This window comes from Macrobrachium rosenbergii, chromosome 10 (genome assembly GCF_040412425.1).
Source record: "Macrobrachium rosenbergii isolate ZJJX-2024 chromosome 10, ASM4041242v1, whole genome shotgun sequence".
NCBI lineage: Eukaryota > Metazoa > Arthropoda > Malacostraca > Decapoda > Palaemonidae > Macrobrachium > Macrobrachium rosenbergii.
The window spans coordinates 67,967,553-67,995,304 of NC_089750.1; the positions used below are offsets into that span (position 1 = coordinate 67,967,553).

Sequence of the window (27,752 nt, forward strand, 5' to 3'; positions counted from 1 at the left end):
ATGTAACATATCGCCGCATCTGTGTGCTGCAACTAATCATTTGTTTATTTGTACGTCTGTTTGGTTTCAGGTCACGTGAGCGAAAGATTTAGTACTTCTGTCTTTAACAACACGCTTTCAAATATATTGCTCTTAATTACCAACGAATTTAGAATTTGCCATCTGAAACTAGTCTAGTTTCCCATTTCTTCAATTACTCACAGATACTAATTTCTACGAGAGAGAGAGAGAGAGAGAGAGAGAGAGAGAGAGAGAGAGAGAGAGAGAGAGAGAGAGCTAAAAACCTGGATCTTCGACCCATTTCATAAAATACGAGGCAAGCAAAACTTTATTCTGAAGTTAAGAAAAGAAATATTGGTCCCAACACGCTTTAGTATTTTCGTGCTTCAGCCTAAGTTTACAACTAATGAGATTTTCGAGGGAAGACAAATTTAATTAAACCACACGGGTGGGTCACCCGACCTACGAAGCCCTGGCACCCTGACTCACAGTGAATACTATTATCGTTAAAGAGCACCGAGTTCCGTGAACACTGTGGGGAGCTGATCGTTCGACTGTAATTGCCGATAGTCACCAGATGCCTTTTATATTTTAATTTCGTTTTAGTGAACGGCATATATATATATATATATATATATATATATATATATATATATATATATATATATATATATATATCACCTCACAGTGCTCCATTACTTCCACAACACCAAACCATCTCAAGACACTCAGCTGAGTCAACTGGTGGGCAGCAAGCTGAGTTTAAGCTGCGCACTTGCTAATGTAACTCTAGTACTCAACCACTGAGCCAGGAACACACACACACACACACACACACACACACACACACACACACACACACACACACACGAGCTGCAGCGTCGGGAAACGTTTAAAAGGTCATGGCAGCATATTAAGTTCTTTCGTGTATTTAACTCATTTCGTGTTCGTGCCCAAAGATTTGTTAAGCACACTAAAAGACTTAGTATTCTGTCGTTTCTTATCAAACATTTCCCATGGCTTCTGCTGGTGGTCATATCATGTGCATATTTGTAATTTTTTAACAACACACATGTAGACAGCACACATTACATGGCGATGTCAGAAATCATATTCAGCGAGTGAATTATTAAAATTTAATGTCTGTAAGTAAAACTATACACACACACACACACACTGTAAGGTAGTTATATTTATTCATTGTGCATGTACACGTGTGTGTGTGTGTGTTTGTGTGTGTGTAGTTTTACTTACAGACATTAAATTTTAATAATTCGCTCGCTGAATGTGAATTCTGACATCACCTTGTAATTTTTTTTTTCAAAATAGTATTAAATATACGAAACAAAATAAGGAACAGGCACAATAAAGAAATCGAATGCGGATCTTGACCACAGTCGCCGAAACGGTAAAGTACGCTTAAGTGGCAGAGTCGTCCTAGTCTGTAGAAGAAGGGCTTATGAAACCGAGTGGCGGAAATGTCGAGCGAAGGGGTGTGACGTCATTTCCCATGAAACCTTGGGTTTTCTTCGCCGTTGCTCTTGCCTGGTCCATTGCTCTTGCATGTGAAATCGAGAAAAAGAGTATCGTATTGCGAAAGTAAATATGCTTCCGCAAGGCTACATGAGACGACCCGGACACGATGGCTGAATTAATTCGTCGATCTTGTTGATATTACATAGCATGCGCACATAATTTACTCTGTATGTTTGTACGTAAGCCTAAATTGTAAACATACACAGACACGTTCACTCACAGACAGCCTGCAGAAATTCACGACGTAAGTTACGCGTTAGGTACCCGAAGGCTTAGTCGCATGAAGGGTGCGGTTTGAAAGAGACCTTTTGTATTGCAATAACTCCATGCAGAGGTGGCATTCATTCCTATTTGAAGATGACCTAACCAGCACCTTTCTTTGATTTCTTTTATATTAGTCCGATAATGGGTTCCCTAATAGATTCCACATTATGTATACACATTTATGCATTATATATATATGTATATAATATAAATTATATATATATATATATATATATATATATATATATATATATATATATATATATATATATATATATATATATATATATATACATACTCCTCATATCCTCCTCATAACCCCACTCTCTGCCTACGTATGTTAAATACTGGATCTTTCCTAAATAGTGACCCCCAAGGGTTTTAACCCGGTATGTATCTACCTTTGCGGCGTGTTTAATACAAGAATGTTGGGGATTACCGTAAAAACATAAACAAAAGACTGTAAATATCATAAAGATAATGACCCCCAAGAAATATTAGTCTTAGATGACGACCCCCAAAAACCCTTGGGGGTCACTATAAAGTACAGATCCAAGTAACTGTACTATGCTGCCCAAACACAACATAGTACTGTACTATACCGCCCCAACAGAAAACTGCTAATTTCGGTGTTCAGACGACCAGTGATAGAATTTAGTAACTCAGAAGAAGAAAACAAGTCCTCAGTCACCACACATTACAGCGTGTCTGCTAGCGAGGAACGAAACCCCTTTGGAGAGTGGTGCAACAGCTTTCCTCTGCTGCTTCTTGAAACCTCCTTAAAAGACTTATCATAATCACATTACTAAGCTGACCTTTTCGCCCCAACCGCCGTAATGCTTGTTTACTTTGTTATCGTCAATCATAATTTGACGCTCGGTGTGGATTCATACCATTATTCTTCATGTTAATTATCTTAGTCTCATTCTTCTTCCAATAATCTCGATTGTTTCGAAGCTGGACCTGCGACATTGGACATTCAATCGGGCCACTATCGAGTATTAAAAGTTTCAAGGGGCCACTCATGTATTGCAACTCACTCCCCGAGAAGATCAAAAGAAGAAAATCGTTCTACGGCCCAGCAAACCAACTTAATGGACGTTTCCGTTTTTTTTTCTCTCTCTCTCTCTCTTTCTCTTCAATTTACCTCGGGTTTAGTTCTAGCGCACCCGGGCCAGGAAGATTCTCTCCGTCCAAAAACTTAATAATTTCATACATTTTCCAAGTAAAATATGGCAACTCAGCTAAAACCTGAGTGGAATATTAAAGAATGACCATCCATTAAAATGTGTATGTGGGCTGAGGATAACCCTTTGCACTCCTCATTGCTCCCAGATTAAATAAACAAGCCCTCTACAATAATCGATTTCCTTTCATTCGCCCCTCGTGACCAAACCATCACACACACACACACACACACACACACACACACACACACACACACACACACACACACACACACACACACACATGCATTCAGACTGGCTCATTGGTTCGCAGTTTTCAGCTTCATGAATCCCTTCCTCATATCTGTTCTACTGTGCACACAATAACAGATAATAAATTCCCTTCAACATATATTCCATAAACATTAAATTTTGTTGACTTTGACATTCCTTAACTATGACTATGTAGGCTACACAGTCACATGAATTTATGCATGATATTCAATCGTAAAACGACCAACAGCGAGAGCATTTGACATAACGTTTACATCGCAAAACTTTCGGCCAGTTCGTAAGGCAGCAACATACATATAAATAAACATTTGCAGACACGCAGTAGATAAAAGTATAAAAATAAGCGCATACAGTTTGGCTATCAGCGGTCGTCAATTGACAGCTGAGGAGACACAGTCTGCATTCGAATAACCAACTGTCTAAAATAGCAGTCAGATTCATTGCAAATTTAACAGGACAGAATAGTAATGTTCGGCTTTCAAATACAACCAACATCGTAAACACGAGCAGAGCGTAACCGTGTCGTTTGAAGTCCTTCCAAAAATCCCTTTGCCTAGTATCATGTGGGCCTGTTTGATTCATTCAAACGATACTACTTTTGTAAATAAAACAGAGGGCATAATATCGAAGTGGACGCTATTATTCATCTTTTTTTAGAGGCGAGCAGGATGACATTTAAATAAATGTCAAATGCGAAAACAAAAAAATATATAAAAAATCAGATGTCGGACAAAGGAAGGATAACGATCATCAAGCGCAACTGTTTCTCCATAACGGCCACAAAATTGTATGTTTGTACCACGGTCTGGAGAGAGACCTTGGGTTTTATGAACATGCGCGCCTTCATATTTTTGGATTATACTAAGTAAACTATTATTATTATTATTATTATTACTATTATTATTATTATTATGTAATTTACTCTTCAAAAAACACTTTAAAGTTGTCAAGTAATAGATACTAAAATTATATTGTTTTCTCAGATTCATAATGACAAACCTTCTCGTATACGCAAACAAAACGTATTGCTTAATATGGTGTTTTTATTACCCGGTGATTTATTTCAACATCAGAGAGAGACAGAGAGAGTTTGTCGTCATTCTGAAAAGTAATCATCCTGAGGCGCTTGTTACCGTCTTTGTTCTCTCAGACTGAACACAATACAGCACACACAATATAAATATATATATATATATATATATATATATATATATATATATATATATATATATATATATATATATATATATATATATATATATATATATATATAATTTATAATGTGACAAGATATCATCCATACCTGCTTCAAGGATCCTGCACAGCCTGACCTCCACGACGGAATTCAACTGATTTGGGGAGCCAAAAGCACAGGACTCATCAAGGCTGTTTGAGCGAATCAAGCGAATATCATTGCAAGAGGCAGAGGAAAATGTTTTCTGACATGCAATTTGCCACCAGGGATACTGAGGCGATTTTCATTCCTCTCGCCACTGCAGTCGTTCTCTCATAACGAAAACAGGACTGGAAATATTTAGAATAGTTTTAATTTAGCGTGTGGCGAACGTGGTCAAAAATAGGTCTGTAAGTTTTTAGAATAGTTTTAATGTCACGTGTGGGAAGCGTAATCAAAAACAGATCCGGAAATATTTAGAATAGTTTTAATTTCAGGTGTGGGAAGCGTAATCAAAAACAGGTCGGGAAATATTTGGAACTGTTTTAATTTCGCGTGTGGGGAGACGTAATAATTTTTTTTTAAAAAGTGATGATCACTGTACGTCATGCTGTCATTTCTATAATTACAGCTGGCTAACACAGTCAGATTGTTCACTTGAAGTTGACAATCTAAAATCTCATCAGTACTACACTACAGGAAATAATATCGGATACATACATAGTGCGTAAGTAAGAATAATATATATAATTAAATAATTCACTTTCCACAGAGGCTTTAATCTTATATATATATATATATATATATATATATATATATATATATATATAATTTATTTTTTCCACACAGGTCCGCAATTATAAGGAAGGTTCACAGTATGTATGTATGTTTATATATATATATATATATATATATATATATATATATATATTATATATATATATATATATATATATATATATATATATATATATATATATATATATATATATATATATATATATATATATATATATATATATATATATATATATATATATATATATATATATATATATATATATATATATATATATATATATATATATATATATATATATATATATATATATAGACATATATACATACATACATATTTCAGTACGTTGGTGAATATGCATCGTTTTTTCCCTTCCATTCCCTGTAAGTGTTTTAATAGCTAATTGCAGCATGTTAGTACTTATTACTACGGACTGCAATTTACGTGTTAGCAGTAGAATCACTCGTCGTCGGACAAGCATTGTTGAGCAACCTTGTGTCTCGTTCTTATTTGTAGCCGACTGATGATCAGTCAGCGTACAGGAAAAAACACTCAACAGAGACTACATTGTGGCTAAGTTATATATGATATGGTAAAAATTATTGCAGAAAAAGGAACCAAAAATATTCCAAGTCACAAAATCCTTCTGTACTGAGTTTGTATGCCTTTTTTTTTTTTAAACTACTGGCAACAATGAGTATCATTTTTCCAAAGTATATCAGCATGCTTCTCTTCACTTTTTTCTCACATGATGAGTAATCATATAACGAAAATGAAAATCCTACCATCCTTCCCTTCATTGAATTTTGGTTCTGGTGACTCTAGATCTGTGCTTGAAGCATCACATGAAACAAAAGACAGACACACAGATCAAGCAATGACTCAGTGAATGAATGTGGAATTTTGGTCATGTTCATCAAGCAATGTAACAGACCTTAGTTTCCAACGTGTGGTAGAAATACCTGTGGTGGTGGTGTCTGAAGATAAACTGCTTATGGGTTAAATGCCGATTTAACAGGCTCTAATTGAATTGAATTGAATACAGAATTTAGACCAGAGGCCAAGCACTGGGACCATATGATGAACTTGCTTTTGAATCTAGCAAAGATGAGTCATCATCACTCTGATTTTCATTCACAGGGTACATAATTTCTCATGGAAAAGCTAAATGGCTTTGACTTATTTAGCAAGCTTCCACAGAATATGATCATTTAGGAAAAAGAAAAAGAGAGAGAAAAAAAGAAAGAAATATAAGTCAAAATACATAAATGAAAATATACTTGAATATATGTACAGTAAGAGCAAATTTGAGAAATAAAACTGGGTATGTGTAAAAATAAAACTACAAATAAAAAGATGAACACTTAAGAACTACAATAAAAAAGCAAAACAAGCATGGCCATACTAGGGAATTCAGTCTAAAGACTGAGGAAGGCCATCACACAATGAGCATTGCACTTGCCCATGTTCAAGATCACCAGTCATTTGGTCCCCACTCAGCATCAGTTAGTAACTATACACTGAATAGAGCACACTTTCTCTGATCAGTTAACCACACCTTAATTATAAGATGTTAATTACCCATTAAGAGAGGATGGATTTTCCAAACAGAGTATTTCTGCAGTGCCCATGAGAACATGGAATGCTGTAATTGACTAGGACCTCCATTTTGCTATGAAGAGATAACCATAATCATTGATCTTCCCCTGTTAGTCATTATATTAAAAATTTTCTTCACAATACAAAAACAAATACATTTAAAGGATAACTCATGATGGGTGCTGCCTATAAATAATTAAATGCAGCACACTGTAACCAGCATTAGAGGTATTTTGAGGTGATGCATTGTTCTCCGCATTGTACTTCTTTGTGGGAACTTGAATATCCATCTTCTTTAGCTTTACCTTGAATCATTATTCACATCTCATAGGGTGAACCCTCTGAGAATCTACTGATCTGACTCAAATTCTTGTTAAGCTAATTCATGATAGACTCCTACCCTCCTAAATATACCTCTAGTATAGTTGCCCCAGGGAAACCACCTGGATATGCAATTAACTTTCAATGTTTTGAGTCATCAGTCTACCAACATTGGGTTCAACATCAAGGAGCTCCAGTAAAAAGGCATGTCATCCAACCTCATCCTTCACGTTATAAGAGCAACCAAAACTATGTTCAAATCCATCCAAAGGTCATTCCCGAAGTTTGAGAGAAAAATTAAGATGGAACCATATCTAGCTAATTTAGCTACAGCCAATTCAATATATACATCAAATGATTCAGTTGGATAAGAGTCTGGTGGCTGCAGAACAAAGGAAAATGAGGAGTACATACATTAGAAAAGATAAAAGGTTGCAACATCAGCAGGTCCATGAGTAATGTAAGTAATGCAATGAAAAAAATGTACTGTATGGGGAAATACTCATACCGTGCTTGCAATGAAAGCTGTATATGAATACAAGTGAAGCTGTTAGGCCTTGACTTCCATTGTGGCATTAACAGTTACAATGAGCCTTGTGAGACACCTATTAATGGCACTAAAGATTCAGCATAACTTCTTTGGTCTAAGTTGCATTGCTTCTGCATTTTACTTTTCAAGCAGTCCCTTTCATATCTTCCTACTTCACAACTCAACTTTTTTTTTTTAAGTTTATTTTGCTCCAGTTTTCACCACACATTCAAGATCAAGTCATTCAGGTGTTCCATACAAGTTTTGAGATATGACTCGGTGGTATTGTTACTCTAAAGTAACTTTATAATGATCTATTTTTTTCATACTAGGCCAATAAAAGACCTCTTCACTTCTTGATTCTCTTGCACTTTAGGATAAGGTTATGCCTGTAAACACTGAATACAAGAGGGAAATGTACAGTATACAGAATGATTACCTCCCCATATTTGAGATTTGAACCCATGCTTCAAATACCACTTTGAAAGATTAATCTCTAAATGTCTCAGTTCCCTCACACTTGGAATATGCATATCCAAGTGTGAGGGAACTGAGACATTTAAGAGGTCTCAATTGCTTAATACTTAAAAAAAATTCATCTATCATGTGAATGCGGCTATAGATTTAATAACAATGAAGTTATGTCCTGAGTGGAATAAAATGAGCAAGCTAAAAGACACTGCAATGTAGTGTATGTTAGTTTCAAGCATTTGTGAAAAATAAATGACAAAATTTATATAGCATACAGTGTAATTTGCAAGGTGTAGTTCATATATAAAGCAGTGTACAAGCTGATTAACATTTATAAACAACAGCTAAATTTACTGTGATTTTGTACAGTGCAACAAAGAATTAAGGGACATTTAAAGAGATCTGTATCATTGTTAGTATACATATATTGCATTATTCAACCACTCCCAAAAACTTGAAACACTTTAATATTGTTGTATGCATTTTTTAAAATTTTGTGTGTGTAATTTCTTGTCTGTGAAAGATATGTCTATTTTACAGTTGCTGCTTATTATAGGCTAATCATCACATTTTTACATGATCTACACACAGCTCATATAACCATAACTTCTCTCCACCACAGGGGGATACCACTTACAGAGTGCCTTGCATGTCCCACTACAGATAGTACCTCAAGTTCTACCTTTTACCTTATCTGCTTCCTTTGATCTCCTACTTTAAACTAACTTCTTTAACTTCACCTTGCTCAACTTGTCACCTATCATTTAACAATATATTCTTCCTGCAAGCCCTATGAGAGTTTAGCATTGCAAGTGGTCTTATTAATCTTAAATCATGCTGACAAAATCATTCATACCCATCCTAATGTAGCTACATACATACAATTACTCAATGAAAGTGAATTATGAATTGCTAATACTGTATACAACTAAGTTATCATAATAATGCTACAATACTTTTGCGTTAAAGAGTTAGTCATGAAACGTTATTTCCACTCTCTTCCATAGAGTTTTACTTTATAAGGCTTGGTATGAAATGCATTCTCTCTTCTCTACTCTACATCTTCAACTATGCACTTCATGAATTGATGGGCCTTCACACCGGGCTTTGTCCTGCTACTTCTATCTAATACAGTACCTTATTGTGCTTTTCTGAACTGCCTGGTCCTGTCCCCTTCTTGATTTCTAATATGATCTTCCCAATGCACCTCAGATGCACCCCTTTCCAGGTCTATTCCAATTCTTTGGAATATCCATTTATGATGATAAAAATAGCACAGGCTTGTAAACACATAATTTTTGTCTGTTTACTAATGGGATACTCTAGTTGAGTGAGTCTAACAATCTGGTCACACTTCGTACTGTCTATTGCTACTCTTTTTCTTACTACCTTCTTGATGCCTACTTTACAATCCACCCAAGCCATCAGAAATATCTACTCTTCTAAGTCCTGTCCTTCCACTATACATCATGGTATTCCTCCTTTATCCCTTCTATTTTTTTCAGGAGCCTAAATCTCCTTGCGGTAAGTTATCATCACTATATTTTATAATTTCTTGTTTTAATATTGTTACTGTTTACCTTATTCTATTATAGGACCAATCATGTACAGTAAAGGGAAAAACTCACATAAAAACTTTTATCATGATGATGATTTACTGTAAGAACAATGAATGCAACTCACTCATTCAACACCCCCCCTAACTCCGACACATTATACATACCAATATATACAGTATGTATATAAGAATACAATTAATGCAACTTACATATTTTAGATATATAAGATATCTTATAATATTGATGTTTTAAAATAGTTTATTATACTGTCATAAATACACAATGATTGTGAACTACAACCTGTTGTTGTAAAATAATGTGCATCTTTTACTGTATGTAATATGCATTTACTGTTACAGTAATCATTATACATTGTGCATTAGGGTACTGTACCTGTAACACTGTCACTTTCACTCTGAAATATCCAATACAGTATATACTGTACATAAGCATTCATTAAACGAGAATTATGAATAATTACTGCAATCCAGTACAGTACAATGTTAATGTCTTACAGTTGGCTACACTCAAAACAAATATATCCTAACAAACCATCAGGTCTTGTGCGATAATTACAGCTTGTTGAAGTATTGAATTATTCACACAACCTTCCCTCTTGTAAACTGGAATTTTCCACCAGTCAGGTTCATCCACTATTGCTCCAGCTAAGCAACATTTCATTGCACCTATGTATCTGTTCTTTTTTATTTTGGTCTTAAATTTAACAAGTCCTTTTGGAATACTTTTTCTTGGGAATTTCACAGGTCATGAGTCCACATGGTACCAAATGGAGTAGGTTATTAGTCAGAGACAGTCTTTACAACACCTGACTAACCTCACTATATCCTTTTGAGCGACTTTCTGGAATCTTTTATAAAACATGATAAGTACAACAATACGTATTCAGTAACACATAAAAATTTTGTTTGTTTAAAATTCACAGAGTAATTTCTACATGTAACTTAATATAATAATTATCTGAGTGAATAACACATGAATAACAATAATCGTCCCTGTAAGAGCACTTGTCCATGAGCATTGAAAATACACATACCATACTAACAAATTTATTAAAAATATAAACTTTTCTTATTACATTATACATTATAGTATAATTTCACACAGCATAGGGAGAGAGATTCTTTCCAACAACCTAGTACAATATAACTTATACACAAGTAACAACTACTCATGGAAAAATATATTTCCACAAATGCACAACATTATCATAGAGAAAGCATTAAAGTAGATAAGTTTCTTGAACTTTGGATCAAGATCTCCTTGTCTGTACCAAACAATCTGGAATGAATAACAAAAAGCTGTACTGTAGTTTTCTATCTTATAAAAGCATTTAGCCTATACAGTAGCATATATAAGATACTATTAATCTTTTGATATTTTTCAGGGGGTAGGGGGATCAAAAACTAATCAGTGGTAAAACTCTCCATTTGTAAGTACTGGTTATGAGCTTAAAGAATATTAATTCCTTGCTACAAGGTTCTCTTTATTGACAAAGAGCTGGTTTTTGTCTCGTTTTGATACAAAATAACTAATCTAATACTGTAGCCATAAAAATGAAAAACAAAGTCAAAAATATTTGTTAAAGTTAGCAAAGGACTTTCTTAATTTTTGTATATAAACAGCTAAAACCATAGTAAAGAATCTTTTTGCATCCTATCAATATAGGATACAGTTCACCTCTCATTCTACAGATAATTTATATTAGGACTATACTATTTATACTATTTATTACACACAAGAAAATGTAATAAAAGATAAGAAAAGTGGACAAAAGTTTTATAATTTTACACTGGCTTAATGTTAATTCTCTTTGAACAGCCACACTTGCCTAAGAAACAAGTTAATCCTTTCCTCACACTCTTCTCCAATGTCATTCCTACCCAACAACAAAATATTTATGGTTAAATTTTTTTCATTTTATTTTGCATAGATGACTTCATTTGATGTAACTGGAATCTCAAAGGGTTAATACCACCTCCACACAGTAACAAATCCCAGTTTCTTGATACAAGTCAACGCATTCTAACACATTTAATATATTCTAACAACCAAACCCTCATTTGTTTTATGTTGGCTGCCAAACTGAGTGAGATACTACCCACTTCAGTCCCTGTTTAAGTAAAAGGGTCATTCAGAATGCTTCCATTTCAACAAAAAAGCGTTAATGTAGAAAGACAGTTCTTGCTTTAATTTTAAAACGTGGTTTCTACTTCTCCACTGCAGGGATGAATTATTGCTCCCAAAATGGTGTCCATGCAAGCAGGAATTCAGTTTATAAAAGCCTGAAGTCATCCAGTGACAGGTAAAGTGAGTAGGAGGAATCAGGGAAACTGTGCTGTGTAGATATGAGCACTGTCCTCATGCAACAGAATGCCACCTCGCAGTTTTATTGTTTTTTATCTTGATTGCTTAATTGTCAAAATTCTGATTTACAATACAGTACAAAGACTCCTCTACATACCTAGGGTGTGAAATGTCAATTCAGATCATCAGTGAGGCTTCAAAAAATTAAAAAATAAAACAATGTAAAAAATGAATAAAAAAATTAAATTAATGGAAAAAACACTGAAGTGGACTGTTACAGGTGCTTGTTGAGCAATTTATGTTACAGCAAAACTTTTCTATTAAATATTTCTTTAATGCTTGCGGGAATCATAATCCAGTGTTTTGAAACATTCCTTGCTTATAAAATTGACGTTTTTTTATGTTATTTTCCATTACTACAATACATTTATTTCTCTTTTTTTGTTACAAACTTTTGAATGCATTACTGTATATTTATGGTATGGTCTACTATAATACTATACTGTACTGTATTTGTTAAAGACTTATAAACATGTGGCTTAACATTCTGATGTGCAATATAGCACTACCTAACTTTGGATATTGCTCTAACTTCAGAGTGGTTACAAATCTAGACCAAAAGTTTACACAGAGTAAAAGACAAACTATTTTTTTTTTTTTTGCCAAAATGGGGGTTGAATATTACACGAGTATCTACAGTAATTTACGATAAGAAAGAGAGCAGTTTTACCCAAACGATCATCGATTCATTTTTTAGGGCCAGACATATGAGATTTCCCTCATCCTTGCCCTTCACACCTCAACTAATCATACAATGCAATCCAGCTAAGTCTGTTCCTCTATGCCTCTGTGCTTACATCCACAAGTATATTTGGTGAGTATCCATGCTCGACTTTTTATTAACATCAAAATGCACTGAGACTTTAATTTTGTCTCTGATTACATTTCTGTATCTCTATTCTAATTAATAAGACAGATGTTACACATTTTCAGAGAAAAAGCTGAAGAATTTGGACAAGCAGTTTTGCAGTGTGGTAAAATTATCAGTTTGAATCATATCAATTATTTTCAAAATTTCCTTTCATATTACACTTGACTGTAATATTTTACTTTGTAAGAAATTTTCTACCTTGAAGTATGAGCACTGTGAGAATTTTTACATTTTTATTCAAGCACTCACAGTTGCTGACTTAACATCTACTCTTGACTGATATTTAATCAGCACTTACAATGTACCACTAGGTAAGGAAAATGCTTTTACTAACACCACAATAATGTTACATAAACATATGGAGATTCATTGAAGAACTGACCATTGTGCTGTAAGTTGGATGCAACTGTACTGTACAGACAACCTATTTATTACCTATTAATTACTACAGTATTCAGAACAAGCTAGGCTTAGCTAAAATATGCTTCGTGAGCATTTTCCACCTTTTATTTACATACAACACAAATGTAAATCACTATGCAAGTTACAAATAGCATTTGCTACCATATTTCCTCTTTGGTGTGTTTTTGTGAATGGGGTTGAAGGTTTTTAGGACAGGAGCCTAACCCTATTGTATGTTTAGAAGTGTACTTGTCATTAATGGTCAGACCCTTTTCCAAGCTGTTCTAAATTGTCCCACTCCTGGTTTACAACGTTCATATTAATCATCTCACTGTTTTCCAAGTCATCACCCTCAGAATCCAAAAACATTGTCATTAACTTACTGATATAGCCTAAGCCCATTGTCTTTTTTTTTTTTGGAATGGGGAGGGTGGCAAACCACGGCAGTACCACCATTGCTTGTTTTCATTCTTGAATTCAGGTTTAAAGTGTTAAAACCATGTCTCATTCATGGTTATTAATCCATTTACATTGTATGGATTAGCCTGGAAACAAGTCAAGAGTCCTAAAATTTTCAACACTGGTCAGCTTCCGTTCTGTTGTCAAAACTAACGGTATCCCATCCAGCAAATAATTTGCTCGTTCTTCAGAGGTCAGTCAAATATGTACATTGAGCCATATGAGTTAACCTGTACATCACTCAAAACCTGTTATAGATACTCATATGATGATGCCGGTAAAACTAAGGGGTAAGATTCAACTGCACTGTCCCAACAACTCATCCTGAACTTCCCCCATTGCTGTTTTCTACAGAATTCCTTTGACTTTATTGGTAAGTGCTTAACACCTATCTGGCCTGGTCTTAAAAGCATGGTGAGCTAGTGAAGGTGGTGGTGGTTGATGATTTACAGCCAATGACTGTGGGAAATATACAGAGATGGGATCCAGTAACCTTCTGTAGCATGTGAACTTCCCAAGGGTCAGCAGTATGTGCACTATCAATGGGTCTGCCCCCATGGGACAGCCACACCCTCCTAGCAGTCTATATGCACTAGCTTCTCCCTCACTTTCCTTTTCGTCTTTTATGGCACAACATTGCGACCCCTTCAGCAGAAACCTTAGCCAAGCAGGAAACCTTTGCAAACTAGTGGGCACTTTTGATCTGAAGGGTGATGAGCCTTTCTTCTACAGAGATGTTCCAAGCTCCTGACATAGTATTTTCACTTTCTGTTCACATTATCGCTAAGAACAGTCAAACTGATATTTTTACATCCGGATCGTATAATAAATACAAGACCATTACAGTATAATGATTTTTTCAGAGGTAAGAAAGTTGTATATGAGCTAAGACAAAAATAAACAGCGAAGATAACAAAACACTAAATCATACGGCAGCAAGGCAGCAAAAGGTCTAGCCCTCAGGGTTGTTTTTTAAAAGTAAAATTTGCATTCTATTCAACAAATTCCAGGTTGTTAAAAATGTAATACTGTACACAACTGGACACTCCAAAAATCAACAAGACTGTCAAAATTTCCTTAATCTGAGAAATGAATAAGGCTGAAGACTTCATGGAAGAACAATCATGTGAGACAAGGACTCAGGGTCTCTTATCTAGCAAATGATTTCACTTTCTGCCAAAATGCATTGTACTAGGTGTTAAAGTACAAGATCTGTACATTGTATGGAATAATCAACTTTAAAAACCACTACTTAACAAACACCAAATAAGATATCAAGGCTAAATTTCTCTAAAGAAAATGTACTACACAAACATCTACTGTAATTTCATAGGCTTCATGCTACCAGTTCACAAGATCTACATACTACACTACTGAATAAAAATCCAAAAAATTTTACCACTGTGAGATGAGAGATGCAGATGAGAATGATGCAAAACACAAAGAACATATCAAGAAACTTTGGTCCTGGGAAGAAAGCTGTAATTGTAGTGATAAGCACCAGCAATATTGTTACAAATATTATCAAGGCATTTATCATTCGTTCCTGGGGGAGAAAAACAAAAAGAATATTTTATACAGCATGCTAATTACATGGACTCTCAGTTATATAAATACATTGCACAGTTTTAGCTAAACTCTAAAACAATACTGTACTGTAACGAGAAATATGGCTTAAGTATTACATCATGAATTCAACTATACTAACGAGATATGGCAGCAGTTCATTCTTCCAGTTATGTATGCAATACTGTGCATCTTTCAGAAAGAGTAACTCGTACCATGAACACTTCAGCTAAATTTTATAATTAAGCACAACTAGAACTGTAGTATTAATACTGTATCATGATTTAATTATATCACTACATGCAGATGCACTACTGTTATATACACTTTACATTTACATATGATACCCAACATCCTTAGAGTAATTTTTGGAGTACTCAAGGATATCAACAGCTTTTACTAAAGAATCTTCCTTATAAAAATCTTTCTTCTAAAATAATTACCAGTCTCCTGTATTAACAATGACAATAAAGCATGGCCCACAAAAAACCTGGTGCAAACAGAAATACGTAATGAAGTAACAAACTGCTGTACACATTACCATTTAGTATCAAACATACCCTTGGTCGACTTTCTCCTACACCAAACAAGGGGCGATCAGCAAGAGGCTCATACTCCCCTTCACCCATCATGGCGATAAAAGCACTGTAAAAGGAAGGTTGATTTCAGCAACTTCAGTAAAATAAAAAAACCTCAATATTCCAAAAACTGTCAAACAGTAGCCTACAAAATACAGAAATATCACCGGTGTAGATCCCTCAAAGGCAATCTCAATAACTACCAGAAATATTTATATATGGAACCTTTAAATCAATTTCACTATTCTATAAGAAAACTTGTATATCACAAATGCCCACATTTATTGTTCATTGTTGAAACAGAATTGCTTGGTATCAACAGTGGTGTTATCTGGCAATCAAGGTGAATCCATTACCATCACATGAAAAAGCCACCTGGTAATTTTTGGAGTTAATGCAACTAAGTAAAAGGATGGTGCATATCTTTCAACAAACTGAAGTAGATTTGAAATTTTCCTTGGCATTCCAACATGAATACAAAATAGTTTTTGTTAATTCTAGAATACAGTACCACACTAGAGAGAAAGGACAGGGCAGCTGATGCAACTCACCAAAGGATGACTTTAGGAGGGTAGGAAAGGAAAGGTTGTGACTTCTCTGCAGGAAAACTGACTTAATCTGTGAATGTGGAGGCCCAAGTAAGTTATAAGTTTGGGTCGGAGAGAATGCAGTGATGGCAAACTTGCGTGTCTGTGACAACTGAGGGTTTACTTGGCCACACCATACAGGGGAATTAAACAACCCACTACAAGACCAGCAACAAAGGCAGTTAATGTAGTAAAAATATGATATAAAAAAAAGCCTACCTGGCATGTTGCGTAACCCAGGGAAGCATGCATTCCGGGAAAAACACCCAATATGAAGTAATGGACAGAGATAGCAACTAAAAATCAGTTGAGTTCACATTTTCCATTACCTGCCTCCACATCAAAAAAACAGTAGCTTGGGATGACAAGTGCCTGCTTCAATAACTTGGGCAATCATCTTGTGATATCTAAACTGGAATGTCACATCAACACTGACTTTGGTTTGAGTGGTAGTTTTACAAGTAACCAATCACAGCCAGGAGGAAATAGCATTCCTGCCCTTTGTAGTTTTCAAGACAGAGGCATGGACATCTACAGCAATTTACTATGTTCCACTTAACACTATCAACAGTCAGATAATACCAATAACACACAAGGAACTATGACATTTTGTTCCTGCATAGAATTTGAGTCTGCTGCAGGGATAATGGAACACAAATGGACTGATATTTCAAGTATTTTTGCAAGAAAAGTTTACACAAAAAAGCGCTCACCTAGGTTTTAAAAAACAACAGTGCTTAGGCTATGCTTAAAGCATGGACTTTATCTTCATGACTGTTCAGTAAAAAGACTGAAGAGTACCAGACAGTACTCAACAATCATTAGCTGAAGGGTTTTGAAGTACACCATATTGTCTAAGCAAATGACTGATCCTTATCAAAAACATTCCTGCATCTTCTGTTTACAGCGCCCAGATTTTCTGAGACTGGCTATTTGTATACTACTGTACTGCCCCAAGAATTATGTGTATAAACAGTAGTAATAGTTGCCCTCAAGCTTTTCTAATTGATACAGGGCTTGCTTATTTCAGAGCTGTGAATATTTAAAGTCTTATTTATTACCTGCAATAAATATTCTATTATGCACTCAATTAAAAAGGTTCTGACATATTGCAACATCAACTACAAACAATGAATACTAAAAACTTTGTATAATATAAAAGAAAAAAGTTTTAAAATAAACCTTTTAACCTCGAACAAAGGAACTAAAACTACAATACCACAAATAACACAAATGAGCTACACAACACAAGAGGTCACAGTGTAACAAAAAGATTTCCATAATATGCACAGAGTACGACTGTTTCAGGCTGGCACTATACTGGAGGGAAGCAGACCATTTATGGCGCAACCAAGAGAAATCAAAGGGAAGGAACACAAATGGGGACACATTCAGCACTATAGAAATGTAAACCTGATAGATATGAAATCACGGTACTGTAATAAACTACCTGTACAATGAAAAATAATAAGGTTGCAGTACACACAGTATAAAGAAGGATAATATGCAACACTGCTAAAAAAGAACCCAATATTGAAGTGGGGCATTGGTACGTCATTCAACATTTGCTAAAGACCAGCACTTGATCTATTAGGATGGCCACTCTGTGATGGACAGCATATCACAGTTAAATAGGCCAAACTGTTTGCACTGTGATATAACAATGGGAATTAAATGAATGGAGACTAATTCACCTCACCAACAATGCAGCCTGTGAAAAAAATTATAAATAACAATTATTTACAATGATCTTGTTCTGTACAGGTCCATACCAAGGACTAAAAACAGTGCTGTTTAAATTGCAGTTAATTTGACATATTGCTGTCCCAGTTGTAATACTAAATGCAAGTTGCAGATATGCATGGTAAAGTACATTCATGTTAGAATGATAAGGCGCTGCAAAATTTTATTTGGCCCCAATTCATTCTTCACATTGTTCACATAGTAGCTATGGTTAGCCTGGCCACTGCACCTTAAGTATGGTTGATATTTACCCGATTTGCTTATTTTCCTTTTGTACATTTAGTTATGACACACATGAAGCATATTTCACTATTCATATTGGTGCTATCCACTCTATCTTTTTTTAAACCCTGTTTCCCACAGTGGTCCCCCATAACTGTGAGATTTGGGGTCAGGGGAACCACACAAGTTTGCCTCAACACTGACAGTAAAAGAGAAACTCTGAGATAAGCAGCTGGAAAAATATTTTCATACATCTGGCAAAATCTTTCAAGCATTAACTAAAATTAGTATTAGCTAATTCTAAATATAGCCTATACTGTACATCACTATACTCAAAAGATATTGGCATAAAAACTAAAAGAGTTACTAATGTCTGTTAAGGGGATAATTCCTAGAGGTGTCTCGCAATAAACACTAGACTTCAAAATTGATACCTTTAACACAACTTAATATCATGGGGTTAGCTTACAAGTATGGCCTAGCATTCCTGTCATTAACTGTAAAAGAACCAAGATCAGTAGATGAGTTTCAATTTTACGTTCATCTATTACTGTAAATTCATAGTCAATGACAGTAGGGTAGAAGAAAATACAAGAATGAGTAGTCTGCTAAAACAAGACAGTGAAAACTACACAAACACAAATTTCAATGAGGGAAAAATACAAGCCAATTGTTCTCAGCAAGATGCTATTTTGTCATGTAGGCTAATGACATAATTCGTCCCTGTTTTGACGAACTGGCATATCCCATTTTTTTCCAAGTTTTTTAGTTTTCTAGCCATAATGTCTCAGTTTTTTATATTCTATAACATATCAAAATTTCACCCCTTTGTGTTCTCATATTTTCCAACAAACTGCTTATGCCAGTTCGTCAAACTAGGTACAAATTGACCATTTTCCTACAGCCTAGCCTATACTGCATATCTATCCAATATCATCACCGACTACCTTGCCTAAAGCAGCGATGGACTTCAGAATGTTAACACTCTGAGATTTAGAAAAAAAAAAAAGTTTTTCAAGGATTACTAAGCATGTTACCCATCATAACCTAACTTGACTTGTGTAAGGTTATTTTCAAATCTATTCCAGTGTAACTGTAAACCGTAGTTTTTCTGAATGTTTTAATGTAATTCCTACAAAGTTTGGCACTTATTTCCATTGCAAATGATATTTTAAATTACTGCCTTCACCAATAATATTGGGGACATGATGGGCAAGTGGTTTAGGGTGAATTAAACAGCAAATAAAGCATCTGGTGACAGAAACTATAGTAAAAGCCACAGGAATCATATAAATAACAAAAAATAACCTTGATATAAAACAAAATTAATCCTACCCACAATTTCCAACATGCACAGGGAAACCACTGCTTTTGGTGGTAAAAAACGTATGAATGAATAGCATGAGCGGCAATCGTAAAATATGAGCAAAATACAAGGAAAGCAGCTAAAAAAGTTATCATTTTATTTTAAAACTATAACTCAATATCAAAAGTTCTTATCCTGTACTCTTAAGTCTCATTATCTTTAATACAAAAACATATTTGAATCTATCGCAAATTTACTGTTTCCAAGATTATTTATGTCTTCTGTTTATGTTTTAACAATTCTTACCAAGGGGCTGGTTAAACACAGCACTCATGGAAGTGGCTGTGAAACTGAAAAGTTTACTGAAAAAAAATTATGGTTGTTCTGTGTTGTCACTAATTACAGGGATGCACCTAAACCCTCCTGGCTTAGGGCACGGTAGGGGGGGGGGCTGTCATTTGCACCTCTGAATTTCCCATAAAATCTGGTAAAATGTATCAATAGCACTTACAAGTTTACCTCTTGAACTAACCTAACCTAATCTAAGGTGATTATAACTGGCAGAAAACCTTACAACATTAGGTAACACACCCTTGAATCTCAGTCATAAGACTTTGGATAACTCTAGGGAAGAAATTGGCACAGGAAATTTTTTTACTGAACAACACAGAAAAGCGTGTATATGGTGCAATACACGAGACATTGAGAAATTTACCTAAATAATATGAGAAATTTAATTTATTTTGATAAAGTTCTTACACAGAAAAGCTCTGTGGGAATTATGTTTGGTACCAGCTCCTCAGGGATTAATGTACAAGCATAAACAAAAGATGGTAAATTTCTCACGTTAGGCTATTTCTCTAATTTTCTCATGTTATTTCTCTAATTTTCTCAAGTTAGGCTATCTCACTTGTACTACATTATATACACCCTTTTCTTCATGGTTCATTAAAAAACAATATCTTTGTGTGGAGCTCTTTGAAATTACCAAGTATTGGTAAGGATTACAATTTAAAGAGTGATTTGTTCATACAGTAGCATGCTTTATAAAATTATTAATTATGGTAAACAACTGCCTACACTTACACAAGCATCTTTACCTAGACCGGAGTTTCAACTGCTGTCAACACAAAAAATTTTACCAACTTTGACATCTATGCTATGGTACACAGGGGAGCCCCCAAAGTTGGGGCTACCCTGAAATGATCAACCTAGCCTACTCAAATCATAGGGATAATAAGTAATGAATAAATATCGTGTTCAAAATTATTTTCCACAACGTACACTAGCTAAAAATGATAATTCACCCTAACAGTAACGTCTAAAGGGGTCACGTGATTTTCCAGTCTCATTAGTCAGCCCACTGTCAACAGTAGCAGTAACCTGAACGTTATCCAGTACAATTAGAATGGTACCTTAAGTATGTCACTATTCTCCTCTATCTAATTATCTGAAGCAATGCGGCAGTTGCAATGGTCAATGCATACCAAACAGATACTGTGACGTTTACATCAGCTCAGCCCGCAGGCTGCCTTGTGTCAACAGCTAGCATGACAGACAAACAATTAAGAATGGCCCCTCCCACGAATTCCTCTGCGTAAATCTGAAAGAATATTACTTTACGCGAAATGTCACGTACAGAAATTACACTGAATAAAAGCGACATTACCACCAAGTGCAGAATAAAGTGCAATCACTACTTTTATACGCGTCAAGTACGTTCACCCTTCGATCTTTGGTGGCCCAATCTGTCAAAATACGTAGAACGTCAAACGTAGCGCTGCAGTGACAGCAGTGTTGCCATAAGCTTTATTTACTAAAATGCATCATAGAGACAATAAATATAGACTTAAGTTTATTTTTTCCTGTACTGTGAAACCCAAAAAAGTATCCAGAATTTATTCGACTAAAGTATACCAACCGGGATGACAAAAAAAGTTATTTGTAATTATTGTGCATTTCTACTTAGTTTTTGTGCTTCAGTAACGTTTAGCATATGTTTTCATGACGTTTTACGTATGTACTGATTGAAATACCTTATATCTTTTCAACTTCCTAAAACAATAAAGTCCACTGAATGGTAAAAGATCTCTAGAAATGTAAATTAGGTTGCATAAAATTAACTAACCATGTTCCCTTCGATCTATCATCTCCTAAAACATAAATTTAGGAATTCCTTGAGGATTACCAAAGTATTTATTTAAAGAAATCGGTAAATATGTATTGCATCCGTTTCTGAAAGTAATTATTCACTCTTTTTATAAGCCTATACGAATTCCGCAGAACGTGGCAGACGACTGCAGTAAAAAGCAGCTATCCCGTGAGTCAGTCACCAGTATTTAACGCGATAAATATGAACTGTGACACACACCGATTCCAATGAATGCTTCTTTTGGATTGGAATAAAAATTAGATACACTGGACACATAGTACCGCAAAGCCTGTTCTCTAGCTCGTACGACATGGAATATACTGTATAACTCAAAAAAATTTAGAACACAAGAAAATTATAATATGAAACACTGACAATGATCAACAGTGCACTTTCTGAAGAGACTTGCAAGAAATTAAAATTAAGATTCCTTATGCAAATGCAATTTTTATTTTTAGCATATTATAAAAACACACAAAAGTCAAGAACTTCTCATATGATAAATACGCAAAATTCCTCACTCACGAACCATGTGAACTCTCAAAGATTCTTTACTGTAACGAAATTAACGTATTCTTTCACTTTGGTTCACTTTGTTTGGTTTTATGTACAGCCTTCCACAGGAATAATTCCTTCTCCGGCGGGCCCTTGTACGTTTTCAAAATAAGGTGCTTCTTATATATATATATTTTATAATTGTCTTTCGGTGTTTTCTCGTCAGTGTCGTAGCTCCTGCAGGATAGGAGAGTCTTTAGTTCTTTTCTTATTTGCTTTCTTCTTATTAAATTGCATAGATTATTAGTCAAAGCTATGATCCGTATTATTTTTCACCTTTGACATATATTCTTTATATACTGTGCACTTTTTGCCATCATATGTTTTACGCTTAGTATAACTATGACCTTTCTTTACAAAATTTTTACACTTGAAGATATTGCTAGCACATTCATTCGGTTTGTGATTTTCACCACATCTATGGCAAGCTTGGTCATTCTTACAATTTGCTGCGCTGTGACCAAATTCCTGACATTTATAGCATTGATAGGGCATGTAACAGTCGAATACTTTGCACCGGCTATACAGTGTACACGATTTGTCTCCTCTATCATAGATAGCCTTTCGTATTTGTGGTGTGCATTTGATGATACAGTGTTTATATTTGTCATCTCTGACTATCATTTCCTTTACAATTTTCAGGTCGTCATTTTCAGAAATGAGGCTACCTATCCATAGATTTTTCTTCACAATGTTATCGACAATGACATTTTCATCCTTCGAGACATAGACTACTTTTATTTTTGGTTCAAGTTTACCCTTCACATTTACTGATATATTGCTGACTTCCTGAATCTCCATTTTTGCCTTTTCTAAGTTTTTCCTGTCTGGAAATCTTACAAATAAGTGTCCATCTCTTCTTGTTTTAACCTGTTCAACTGGCGCCGTTATTTTAATCATAATTTGTCTCTTTTCATTTGCTGCTGTGCTCTCTTCGTTTGTAGATTTGATCAGAAGCACCTTTCTTGTCTTTAGTGATTCAGAATAAGTTTTATCCATGTTTGTCATGGTCTTTACATCTTTATCAACATTGTCAATTTCGTTTTGGATTTCATCTATGTTGATGATTACGTCACAAGTTTTCTGAGCCGAATCCTTAATCAGTTTTGTTAATATCTCTGTGTTTTCTTTTATTTCTTCAAGTTCATCTTCAATGAGTTTTTTGTGTGTTCTTTGTTCAGACCTCTTGCAATTATTACATATGTACAATATGTTATTACTACGAAGTATGAGTGTGTATCTTGCCTCTATACCCGAGCATTCATAATGGAACCATGTCACACATTTCACGGCAGGTTCCTTCATCATCAACTTCTCCAGAGCAATGTCCGCAGGTTGCTGACTCTCTCTCGATTTGGGTTGACTCGTCCTTCCCCAGTATTTCCTTTACGTGCTGCTTCGATAATTATGAGATAATGTTCATATGACAGTTTGATCTTCCCTTTACTTGATTTAATTTCTACAGTACTTATTTTCTCTTTTTCCTTCCCCTTCTTCGTATTCCCTTTGAACGTCGCGCAAATCAGGCACTTTTACGCAGAGCACTTCACAGACACGTCCTACCGTGGCCACCGGCCCTACCCGCACGATCACCACTCATACGTGAAAACTCGAAAGTTAGCGTCAATAAATACCACACATTTTAAATAAAAAATATCCTAAATATGGTAGTCATCTTAATACGAGAAACACAGTCATAGATAAATATTGCAAAAACACACCCAGCACAGTATTTTGTATATTGTGCGAAATCACCGATACGTTAAAACTTAGCATAATGATGACTTTATAGGTGTAAATTACCAAATAAAAGCCGCTTAATTGATTTGCTTCATTTCAAATAATGAAATTCAGTTTCGCAGATAAAATGTAATCAAAATAGAGAAAAGGTGAGCGAAATCCCTTCTTCTGTTTCCTCTCTCTCGATGTGGTACTGTCTTCTATGAAAGGATTGAATCAAATTAGATTTATAATGAACCTCCAGCACAAGATTTCAACTGAACAAATTGATTAAAAAAAAGTTTAACGGGTTAGCGGTTACAAGGCCAATTGCAGTAGTTTATTTAATTTATGCTAGGCGGCAGCGCTAACCCTAGTATGGTGGAATTATTCACGCAAATCTGTGGTATTCAGTTGTGATTCACGTTTTTTATCACTAGAACAATTTTCGCAGCGTCTGCCCGGGCTACAAAATCCTGATCTATGTGAATATATATCTGTTTTTATGGTCTTCTCCCACACTGCTTTTAATGTTTAGGAACCTGCTATTATTTACAGATTAGTTTTAATTATTACATTAGCACTAGGATCAAACGAGTAATAATTCATTTTTGATTACCTAACCTAACCTTGCAGCTGATTATCGACGTCATGTTGACCAGAATGAGCGTCATTCGTGTGCCTTACAAGCGGGGTTTAGGCCAACCTTTTCCAGGGTTAGTTGGTCATCCTAACTGGCAGTTTAGGCAATACAAGATAAATATCATGGTGTCCATCCTTCACAAATGAGAAACATGCAGTTGATGGGTAGCCTACCTTGATAGTTAAAGTTAGGTATACGGATCCTTGTGTGGCTTTTTTGTCATATCCTGCGTACTAGTGGGTACTACGGCAACAGTAAAGTTAAAAAATTTCATATTTGTCGTCGTTATGATTGATCTTATTAAAATTTTATTAGATTATCCTATGCTGAGTGTGCTAAAATGTTAACAGTTTTAAGAATTACAGTTTTATCTATAATAAATAAACAGGTTATCCTACCGAAACTTACCTTATATTATGTAAATATTAGTGTGACTGCAAGCTTCTCCACTGTGTTCATGAATTTTTTTTTGTCTTGCAATTGAAGAAGTTCTTATGGCTGATAAGAGCTTTTGCCAGTAGTGCACCGTCCCTAAGAACGGAATGAACCACCTAAAAACAGAAACCACAGCCGACGCGCTCTGCAAAGCGGAAACTGATCGAACAAGTTATCGTAGACAACTCTGCATTTTTCTGTATTATCAGTATCTCTTTTCAGAGCTGTGCATTAAGTGAAAGATATATGTTGACTTGTGATTATTAGATATCAATATCATTTATTGACCCCTTGTAGTCAAAGCTAGTATTGTTAAGGAATTATTTTTTTGTGTGTGTTTAACATTGCTTTTAATCTCTGACTTCTGGCACACAGATCTGAACCTTGCTATATTTTGGTTATATAATTCGTGTCTGTATAGATTCACACATACATACATACATACATACATACATACATACATACATACATACATACATACATACATACATACATACATACATACATACATACATGTATGTATGTATGTATGTATGTATGTATGTATGTATGTATGTATGTATGTATGTATGTATGTATGTATTTATAAGGGCACAATGGCCACTCACATCGAGCAGTTAAGATTTGATTGTTGCCATAATAGATAAAGCTTACTCCATTTTCTACACCTCTCTTCACTCATGTTTCAATATTTGCATTTAATCAACTTGACCTTTTGACGCCTGGATTTTAGTTAGAACTGGAGTTAAAATTAACAAAACTATTATTACTAGTGGGAGTAATGTATGATCATGTTAACACCGATGCAAAATAAACACAGCTTCAAATATACAGTACATCTGAATTTTAGCGAAAATATAATGCCGCTAAAAAGGCAGCAGCATGTAAAATCATTTCCTACTTATAAAAAAGATACGAGATCATAGGTACGTCGCATGAAAAACTGAAATGTACTATTTGCCCCTGCCACGGTTCAGTAGGACTACTGATTATAAATAAAAAATCACCTTTTCTAATTGTCCCACTTCCACTAATTTGATGTGGTGCAAATGCGCTAAGAATTAAGATGTTTACAAAAGTTTCTATCAAACTGTCTGTTTGTTTGTGTGCTTGTAGGCTATTGCGTGCGCGTGTTCGTATGTTGTGTATATAGGCCTAGCATATACGGTAAACGCACTCGTTATATATATATATATATATATATATATATATATATATATATATATATATATATATATATATATATATATATATATATATATATATATATATATATATATATATATATATATGTGTGTGTGTGTGTGTGTGTGTGTGTGTGTATAAATAAATATATATAAATATATACATATATGTGTGTGTATGTATGTATGTATGTATGTATGTAGAACTGAATCACGAAAATACGGAACGTGATAAGGATATATATATATATATATATATATATATATATATATATATATATATATATATATATATATATATATATATATATATATATATATATATTAATTGAACAAGCGAGTAACTGACCATATAATATTCGTTCTCTCGGAATGACTCGATCAGATAATGTGAACTGGGCCGGCCCAGTCATGTCGGTCTAACTTATTATTGGAGCCACGTTGCTGATAAATCGGTTCTGTGAAACCACTACGTAATAGATCGCAGACATCGCTTGTGCTGCATTTAGTATTATTATCATTATTATTGTTATTATTATTATTAGGCTGCATTTGGCATTATTATTATTATTATTATTATTATTATTATTATTATTATTATTATTATTATTAGCAACCAATGTTTATTAGAAAGTGGTTTTTTAAGGAGTATTGTCCATTCACTGCAGGGATTACTGAAATAATCTTATGTAACAGGGTTTCATATAAAACTCGTACTAAACCAAAGGGCGCCAGCAAAGCAGACAACAGCTCAATGGCTTACAGGAATATAATCGGTGCACTGAGTTTTTTTTTCTTTTTTGTTCTAAATCTACTGAAACACACACAGAAGCGTCCAACCATTCATTCTTCTCTTAATAGGTTTCCATGCACCCACAAGTGTGTATAGACGTGCATAGTTTCTTATTTTACCCATTCCTTTCTGAATACTATGTATGGCTTGCACTCCTTTGAAGTTTATCGTTCGCGAGAAACGTGACTGTCCTTTATTGTCATATGATTCAGCACTTGCAGGGTAAATGTGACAATCAATGTGGTCTTAATTTTCTCTGAAGTCATTCCCTTTCAGTCGGAAGTTTTTTGTCCCCGCACCAACACACACACACACACACACACACACACACACACACACACACACACACACACACACACACATATATATATATATATATATATATATATATATATATACATACATATATATAATGTGTGTGGACAAAAGAAACTTTCGAT

General features: G+C 34.7%; 2 protein-coding genes across 10 annotated transcripts in view; both read right to left on the minus strand.

Moving 5' to 3' along the window:
* The window catches only part of LOC136842781 (diacylglycerol lipase-beta-like), a 48,161-nt gene extending 43,377 nt beyond the window's left edge, over positions 1-4,784 (minus strand). For 5 of the 9 annotated variants that reach the window (XM_067110617.1, XM_067110611.1, XM_067110614.1 and 2 more), the window contains exon 1: positions 4,564-4,728. The gene's annotated coding sequence lies outside the window, so the exon portion shown is untranslated. Of the gene's footprint in view, positions 1-4,563 lie in introns of all 9 variants that reach the window. The other 4 variants (XM_067110613.1, XM_067110612.1, XM_067110608.1 and 1 more) reach the window with 2 other exon arrangements.
* Positions 4,785-8,414: 3,630 nt separating this feature from the next.
* On the minus strand, positions 8,415-21,435 carry LOC136842783 (transmembrane protein 243-like). Its single transcript, XM_067110618.1, has 4 exons — positions 20,918-21,435; positions 15,956-16,040; positions 15,229-15,375; positions 8,415-11,011 (listed from the first exon to the last, which is right to left on the minus strand). Exons 1-4 carry the CDS (start codon positions 20,923-20,925, stop codon positions 10,898-10,900), a joined length of 354 nt encoding a protein of 117 aa, XP_066966719.1. The 5' UTR covers positions 20,926-21,435; the 3' UTR covers positions 8,415-10,897.
* Between the last annotated feature and the right edge of the window lie 6,317 nt (positions 21,436-27,752).